This window comes from Musca autumnalis, unplaced genomic scaffold, assembly GCF_047663935.1.
Source record: "Musca autumnalis isolate F117 unplaced genomic scaffold, ASM4766393v1 scaffold_1, whole genome shotgun sequence".
Taxonomy (NCBI): Eukaryota; Metazoa; Arthropoda; class Insecta; order Diptera; family Muscidae; genus Musca; species Musca autumnalis.
In genome coordinates this window covers 109,675,316-109,684,710 of record NW_027411644.1, presented here as the reverse complement: position 1 = coordinate 109,684,710, position 9,395 = coordinate 109,675,316, and the positions used below count along the sequence as shown (strand labels likewise).

At 37.9% G+C, this 9,395-nt stretch overlaps 1 protein-coding gene across 1 annotated transcript; it reads right to left on the bottom strand.

Moving 5' to 3' along the window:
• Nucleotides 1-2,513: 2,513 nt before the first annotated feature.
• RNF220 (ring finger protein 220) lies at nt 2,514-8,095 on the bottom strand. Its single transcript, XM_073988210.1, has 2 exons — nt 7,498-8,095; nt 2,514-7,380 (listed from the first exon to the last, which is right to left on the bottom strand). The coding sequence occupies exons 1-2, from the start codon at nt 7,861-7,863 to the stop codon at nt 6,445-6,447; spliced, it is 1,302 nt and encodes a 433-aa protein (XP_073844311.1). The 5' UTR covers nt 7,864-8,095; the 3' UTR covers nt 2,514-6,444.
• Nucleotides 8,096-9,395: the final 1,300 nt, after the last annotated feature.

Here is a 9,395-nt window from a genome sequence, read left to right as displayed (position 1 = left end):
GGCCTATTTCGTGAATATCAAAGCCTAACTGAAAATTTTCTTTTGTAATCCTAAAAGTACGCTGACTGTCAGTTTTGACTGTTAGTGTGCACTCCCCTTAATAAGGGGTCGATCATCGATAACAATTATCGTTGAGTGGCGCTGCCAGTTGTCAAAATTGATCCACGTATAGCAACTCTCAACTGAAGTTGCGAATCTCAGTTGACGAAGCGGCTGTTTTTCAGCAACCACCAATTTTCAGTTGCAGTGAACATTTTCGAAGAAACAGGAAGTAAAATAGAAGGAAAAATAAACATTTTATTAACAATTATTGATTCTTTGCATCATTAATTAATTTTGTGTATCAATATGGTGAAAATAACGACAAAGCAGCAGTTCGAAATATTAATTGATAAACTGAGTGAAAATCCAAACTTATACCCCGTTTATATATAACGGAATTTAACAAACCGACTGGGTTTTAAATGTCAATTCCATTGCTTATATTTCAAACAAATCCTCATAAACAAGGTTAACCCTGCAAAAGGCTATAATATAAACGCCGTGTTAGCCCGAGGAGTTCGGGAGTTTTGGTGAAACCAAAGCCACAGCGGATGAAGCGTGGAGGTCCATTTCGGACAGTTTAAACTGCCATGAACCTCCAACACGAACACCTGAAGAGTGGCAGAGTCTGGATTCACTTTAAAGCAAAGTTGAAAAAGAAAATGCCTCAAAATAAAATAAACTTCAACGACACTGGTGGTGGTCCATACAATATGTGAATTTATCGCCTTTGGAGCGGACAGCAACAAATCTTTTGCAAATTAATTTGGTGACAAATACAGTAGGTTCAGTTTAAGTACAAATGACGAACATCCTCCATCTATATAGCCAACTACACCAGAGAATTTCGTTTTTGAATAAAAATGGTTTTTATTTTGCCTTTTTTCCTCCTCTCTTCGAAACGATCCAATTTTGGCACAATTTGTCCTCTATCAAGTGGACAACTTCCTTCAATACTCTCGACAATTTAGATTGAGCCATGCAATTGTTGAAATCATTGCCATGGGACTTTTGGAAACTTTCCTCCTCCAAGAATCGCAACGCTGCGCACACTTTTAAACGTGGGGGTATTGCTGTTGATCTGTAACTTACTTTGAAGTCATCCTTACGTTTCCACAACGTAAACTACTGTATCCTTTGGCAATCGAAAATACGCCTTAAACCTGAAATAATTTACTGATTATACAGATCTTTCCACATGATCATCAGCTTACAGTGCAGATGGCAATTCCAATGGATTCGACTTGTCCCTCAAATTTCCTCTAATAGATGCAATGTGCTGTACATTTTCTTCATCATCAAAAAATAATTCCACCGAACTTATCATTTTTTGGGACAGCAAATAAAACTTGACGATCCGAAGATTCAATGGGCAGGTTATATTCCAATCTTGGGTTGTTTTCCAAATTTGCTCGAAAACTCAGCCAAAATATTAAAATATTGTCCAGAATACACAAAAGAGTTATCCAAAGCGCAATTATTTTTAAAACGTTTTTTTTTTTTTTTTTGGAGAATAGAAGTCACAAGTTTGAAAAAACACGGATCGATAACATGTTTATCGACCACCCAGTTGAGTTGACATTAATGGTACAACATTTCGTCTCAGTCGCGCAGACAACTGACAACGCAACTCAAGTTTAGTGGCAATACAAGATAGACCCATAAATTTCACACAGCAGAGCTTGCACTTGTTGCTCCAGAATCCCGTCGACGTTTCAAACTAGTTTAGAATATGATTTGTGAATTTCTTTAAGGCCATGTTTATATTACAGCCTTTTGCAGGGTTAACCTTCTTAATGAGGATTTATTTGACGTATACACAAGGAAATTGACATTTGAAACCCAGTGGGTTTGTTAAATCCGGTTATATATAAACGTATTAAAACATTGTGATATGATTGACGATATTAATGACATTTGGTAGGTCGAGTGCAATCAACACTGTTCTGTGTCAAAATTCATTGCAGTTGTTGTACTCCTCTCTTTGTGAAATGCATGCAGAGGATCGGCAACTGCATAGCTATTTGTAATTCTGGGAGGGAGTTTATGACTTGAGGGTATTCGTTACGCATGCTCAAAGTAAAATTGATCTGCTTGATTTACCTTTACTTTAGGTTAGGTTGTAAGGTGCACAGCTGCGCTTGTTGTAGAGAACTACTCCATTCGGTGAACTGCGGTCCATTGTGAGGGCGTGAATAGGAAAAGAGAAACGGGAAGGGGGGAAAGGCACCTTTTCTAGCCGCCTTGTCTGGATTCAGTAAAGAGCTCAACCTGTCCGTTTTCCAGACTTCGCGAACGATGAGGGTGTTTATCGACAAGTGTATTCGATTTTTTTAGCATTGTTATTGAGATTGCGCCTGGAAACCAACGGTTTGTTTTCTATGGTTATACAGTGGTATTACTGTTCCGGTCAAGTAAATTCCAAAATCTTTCCAGTGTTGCTTTCTATGAATATGAAAGTGTCCTTTATCTTGTGGTAGATTATGATTTGTGTTCTTTATTTTTTTATTATTATTGTTGTTGTTATTGTTTATTGTAACTGCACTGACGAAGTCTTAAAAGCTAAACACAATTTTTATTTTATTTATTTCTATAAAATACCTGTTTTTTATCGAGTTCTTCTGTTAGCCAAACAAAATATAAAAGTTATTTTTTTGTTAAAAATTATGGAACTTACACTACTCTCTACATAATCAAATAATTTATGTGAATATATCTCAAAGGACATACATACACATGTTGTATATAATAATGGAATATCTAACTTTTAAAAAGGGTAAATTAGAAAAAGAAGAAAAAAAAAACAAACATAATAAAAAACAATTCAAAGCAAATTAAGCGCCTCTATGGTTGTGGGGTTAAAGTTAGGAGTCCCAGAAGGTAGATAAATGAGCTACCCACAACGAAAAAAATCCCTATGGTACTTCGAGAAGTGGCTAGTTTTGGTTATCTCTAGTTATACAAAAACTAAAATATGGAAAAATACTTGGTTTCTTAAGAAAACCTCAAAAGAGTCGTTTTCATCATAGTTTAGTCGCCGATACGAAACGACGGGGGCCCTACCGAATCCTACTAATTGAAAGAAGCATTCTCACCTTCAAAACGACTAGTCCTAGTTTTACCATAGTTGGTGTCCGATTCGAAACGATCCGATTCCCTCCTTCATCTTAATGGATGCGGTCTTCTAAGGAAGTTCATCCAAACCCGAATATGCCAATGGAAGGCCATCTACCCATGTACAACGCACCGTCTTCTACGACTGTGAATGAAATAAAGCCATCCATATTATTGGATATAGATGATATAAGGATATTTTTGATATTTGATAGCATGTTTAATTCGTCTTCACTTCCTATAGTTGCTTCAGATACAAGTTCCTCAAGACCTGTTGTGCGATTCTTTAACTCATTTTTTGAGTTACCGATTGTCGGTAAAATTAAAATGCTTATAATTTCGGTAATTACCGGTGTTTTTCGGTAAGTTAGCGACGAATAAAAAGCAGTCGTAAAGGTCTACCGATAGCAAGAGTGTTGTCAACTTTTATTTGAACTTTTTATTCATAATTTTGCGTTTTAATTTTACCTATTTTTGTCGGTAACTCAAAAAATGTGTTAGAGAATCGCACTACTGGGGGTTTGTGCCGTTTAGCATTTGAGGTAAGGGAAAGAAAATCTGTGGTATGATATGTAGTGTCGTTATAGTCCCCGAACACATGTGCAGCCCAATGGGGGAAAAGAAATGTCAGAACGTTGCTCTGAGGACTGCAACAGTGTACCTCCATAATCCCTCTGTGAACCAGTTACATGAGGAGACAAAGATTCTTCACAAACGTCAGCAAAAACAAATGCTCGTTGCATGTCTGCTTTGGTAATTTCTTGGAAGTCATCGTAATCATCATATGGTGGATAAGACCTCTGTGGTCAGGCGTGTCAAGAATGATTTTTAAGATCTTCGATCTTGATTAAGTTTGAGAGAAAATTTACGATGGGCAAATATTGGACCAATGCCAGTAATTGGTTATGAATTTTATCGTCGATACATCTTCGGACTTGGTTTAAATTTGAGAGAAATATTACGATGTGCAAAGCTTGAATCAATATCAGTAATACCTTTCGATAATTATCGTTCTCCTCCAGCCTTTTATGTTGGCCACAGTACGATTTTTAACAGCTTATTATTTTGTCAGGAAATATGGACATGCCCACGAAACACATTATATGTGTGTTCGTTTACTCAAAATTTGTACGAATTTTTACTGGATGTTGTTCGTTTACTCTACAGTACAATGGAAAAGACCTTAATCGTTTACAAGAAGTTACTGGACTCGTACAAATTATTGAGTAAACGAACACACTTTATGTCGCTGTAAACGGGACCAGAAGTAGTAACTTCGGTAAAGATTTCAAAGGAACCTCGAGGAGGCTTTATACTTGAGATAAGCGAAAATTTTGAGGTTTTGTGCGGGAGCTACCGTAAATAGCTATCCGACATAGTTCACCTTCGAACTTAGTTTAAATGGAGGAGAAAAATTACGACGTGCAAAGGGTGTATCAATCCCAGTCACTTCTTCTATCCTGCCATTTTGTTTGGCCGCAGTAGGATGTCTTACAGCTTTTGGACCATTTTTCAGGAAATATGGACTTGCGCAAGAAAAACATTATGTAGCTGTAAACAGGGCCACAAGGAGTATCTTCGAAAAAAATTTCAAAGCGATCCTCGAACAGTCCTCAAACTGCACTTAAGCGAAAATTTTGAACTTTTGTAAGGGAAGTACCCGGAAGGAAGGTAGACTTTTGGCAAGGCTGGAAGAAATATTTCAATGTGCAAAGTCGGATATTCAATTGGTAAATTACCGTACTCATCAGTCATTTTAGTTGGTGCCCGGAGGGGTTTTTACTAGTGTTGGGCAATCTCGTTCATTGAGCGGATCGATCTTTTTCATTCCGTTCACCAAAAAGATCCGGGTCGTTTACTTCGTTCGTTGGCTCTTTTTCGTTCAACAATACATTTGACTTTATTATTTTCTTTTGATGTCGATCGTTCTCTGCTGCACATGACTCTGTCGCTCTTTTCACCGAATCGTTCTTTTGAAAATGTTCGTTCACGAATGACACATTGTGTGATAATGGGGGTGGTTTTGTTTCTGAACGTAGTGGTGGTGGTTTTGACATGAAAGAACCAGATGAACGAATGATGCAAAAGAAAGATATGACCGAGATGTGCTACTGAACGAGGTGAGTTACTGAGCGAGAGTAGCTCTCTGAATCATTGTTTGTTTTGTGTGGAAATTTGTGCTGTTTGCGCTAACGCAGCATTTGTTTAGAGTTTGACTGCAAAACCAATGCTGCTAATTTTGTAAGCAGCAATGATTCGTCCATCGGGGATCTAAATGAACGATATAAAAGAATGGGCTGGATACGGATCCGTTCGTTCTTTTCACGGAATCGTTCCTTTGAGCCGGTTCGTTCATGAACGACGCAACTCTAGTTTTTACAGCTTTTGGACCATTATGTCAGGAAGCATGGACTTGCGCTAGGGAAAACTATATCACTGCACTTAAGTGAAAATGTTGAACTTTTATGAGGAAGGTACCTGAAGGTATTGTCCGACTTACGATTTCGGCTAAATTGGGCACACGGATACCTAAACAATAGTGCTCATAATCTCAGGAATTAAAGACTTGTTTACGAAAAATGTTATATTACTGCTAACGGGATCAAAAGGGTGCCTCCGATACAATTGGACCGTCGTAATATAGGGGTTGCGTAGACAATCTGCCCTAAAATAGGCAAAACGAACTGGTCTTAAACTGCATATTTGCCAAAGATTATGAAATGTTGATCGAGGCTTATATATGTCAGGAAGAAATTTTACCATATGAAACGCTTGGAACATGCCGGCAAAGTTTTTTTGTCACTAAATCAGAAGCAATAGACTTGCGAACCAAAAGAATTGTACCATCGTAAAAGAGACCGCGAAGACAACCTGTTAAAAGAAATTTCTTCACGATCCCATAGCTGGGGTAAAACTGCATTTTTGCCAAAAATTTTGTGTGGAAGGTACCCGAAGAAGTACCCCGATACAGCAGCCTATATTAGAATATGATACATGTCTGGAATAAATATTGCAACGTGAAACGCCTGGGGCAAACCGTTTACTCCCTCCTAGAATTACATAAACTCTATTCCACTGCGACGTAGCCACATTTTTTATGCCAAGTCATCCTAAGTACCCATTTTTGTTTTTTAATCATATATCGCTGGGCAACAGCTACATAAGAATACACACTGAATAACATAAATCCCACAACTACCTTCTTCTCTGCTTAACAAAACTTCTTTGGGGAACTCCTTCTAACTTCACTCCACACATGTTACTTGTAAAACTCTAGTAAAGCTCTCCTTACATATAGATACGCCTCAAATCTTTGGGTGTTGTAATTAAGTTACACTGGGGACATAGTTTACGTGCACCTAATGAACGCAACCAACACTGTTCACAATGGACATGCCAACAGGCTACTGATATTGCTGGATTACGATAATCATCTAAACAAATTAGACACTTATACTTTCCCGGTATACACTGCTGTTCATAATGGCGTAATTTAGCCTTTAAGGAATCAATAATTTGTTGATATTGAGCAGGCGTTTTGGGTTCTTGATCGTCGACGACACTTGATGATGCTGACGATGTTGAGGCTAATATTGACGATGCTGTTGCTGTCGATGGTATAACTTTATCTATACTAATGTCATTATGGATTATAGATGAAGTAGCTGACAAGTGGGTGGAGGAATTCAAATTTAAACTATCAGTAGTGGTAGTGTTTGTGGTTCTACTAGTTATGCCGCCGCCGCCGACGGTCTGTGATGATGAACCTGCCGTTATTAAACGTCTCATATATGATGTGACATCACTTTCATCTTCATCCATTATGTGGGATGGTATAACATCACTTTCACCATACTGGGACGGCCCATAGATGTGTGTATCATCTTCATCGACATTTAGGTCTTCTTCATCGTCATCAGCTGCTGACGCTGTACACTGGCCATTCAGACGATTACCATTGGTACCAATGCCTATTGCTGCATAACCACCTTGTAATAAACTTGAGACACGTATACGTTTTTGGCCAGCCCATTCATATTCTTCATACTCCTCACTAGGCTCATCATCGTTACTGGAATGATCATCACTATTACTGCGCCCATTTGCAGTACGATTACTACGACGCAAACATTCTTCGGCATGTTGTTGAATTTCGTCTTGGGGGAAATTTACATTGCAGACAGGGCATGGATGTTCGGGTAAGACAGGACGTTTGCGGTTACGCTGCAAGTACGAAACAAAAATAGTAAAATTTTCTCTCACATTCTACTGCAACTTGCATCCGGCTTAAAGAAGCCATACAAATACCAGAATTGGCTGGCTTGATACTTTACTACTCACCTTCATGCGTGATTGGCGATTTCGTTGTACCCTTTGAAATACTGACCAGGGTTTACGTCGTTCATTAGTGGTTCCTGCATCTGCAGCATTAGAAGACGTTGTACAATCTTCACTATGATCCATGACCTCAGCAGCAGCTACTTTCGCTGTGGCCATAAGTGGTGTTTGTTTGAGCCGCATCATTTCTTCGTTAACATGACCAGCAACTTCATAGGGAAGCAGTTTCTTTTCACAACTCGGACATTCTATTGCCCCAGCAACAACACCATTCTCTGGAGCCAGTAAGGATGACGCTGTCGTCGCGTTCGCAGTTGTTGTTGTTGCAGCTGATATTGTTGTTGTTTTTGGTGTTTGTGCAGTAGCCATGGAGGATGGGATTCAGTCTGGGAATTCTTACAAAGCCATATGACAATAATTAAATAAATAACACAATTTGCAACACTGATTTAAATATTGTAGTTTTTTATTCTATTTTTTGCAATATTTATTTGATTCTCAAGATTTTTTGTGATTCTTCATTGATGTGATTTGCTGCGCGAATGAAATTCACTGTCATTAGAACAGAGTTGCCATTAGCCATACAACTTTATTTACGAATGAAACACAAAGTGCAATAACAATAACATGAATGGTATGGAATGACGGAATATGCGATTGAGTGGTCTTCTTCATTGCGAATACAAAGACATGAATACAAGATAAGACATTTTTGTTCCATCATTCTTCAGTGAATGGCTTTTGAATTGAACGTAATAGTCCTGTTCGAGGTGTGTTTACACTAGCCATCAATGTCATATGACACGAAAAAAAAACATTACATATCTGCCCACACAGACAATATGGAGACGTAATTTCACTACATTTTTGGTGGTGTGGACGCAATAAGTAAATGGCGCAAGGAAAATCCCCAATATTGCACACATTAGCGACTGTATAACGATGGAAAATTTCAGGTCATAGGACATTGATGGCTAATGTAAACACCCCTTAACTTCGCAAGTGAAAAGTAAGTCGATATTTACATTAGGCAATTTTCATTGCGGCAATTTTCAGTTCGATGGATAGAGTGGTGAGGCACATGGTAACCCTTTGCTTCTCAACACCCTCTCTCACCAACAAACTGGCAATTTCCGCAATGAAAATGGCTTAATGCATGATGAAATTATAAGGTGGCGTAAAACGGCCAGCTGATTGGTTTCAATCTGTCAAATATTTTGTTATTGTGAATAAATTGTATGAAAACGTAAACAAACATTTTGACATATTGAAGAATTTTCGGCCAAAATAGAGTTGTTGTTGTGCTACTTACGTGACCTGTTAAATAGATCTTGGCTTAATGTAAATATGGACTAATTACAAGTTCTTGCAACTACTTCTCATTTCTCTTTTACTGAACAAGTTTGTTATCGAACAGCATTTTGTAAAAGTTTGTACAAACTTTTGAGTTATCGTACAGACCTAATGTAATTTTACGATATGGTAAAATAACATTATTTTCATGAAATGTTCCTCCTAGATTGCTTTGATGGCTAGTGTAAACACACCTTACATTTTTTAGCAAGTCGGGATCTATAGTTCGAAAAATGGGTAGGCATATGGATCTATAGATTGAAAAAATGGGGTAAGGAGATGGATCTATAGATCGAGACGTCAAGGGTTGGGACGATGCGATAAATTTATGGCCTGTTCCCTTAATTTGTAATGTGGTATAAGTCGTAAAAGATTTTCATATAAATTTTGTGTACAGGAACGCAAAATGTGTTAAAGTGGTAAAAATTGTAAAAACATGGAAGTAGTTCTGGAACAGAGCTTTATTATTATGTCCGTGTTTATACGTTCAAACTGGAAAGGCAAATTTTCTTCTCCATTTGTTAAAAAATTTGCTTGCAGTCATGGCA

Coding starts and splice junctions, on each gene's coding strand:
- RNF220 (XM_073988210.1), bottom strand. CDS start 7,863: ATGGCTACTGCACAAACACCAAAAACAACAACAATATCAGCTGCAACA. Junction 7,381..7,497: donor ATCGCCAATCACGCATGAAG/GTGAGTAGTAAA, acceptor TCGTACTTGCAG/CGTAACCGCAAACGTCCTGT.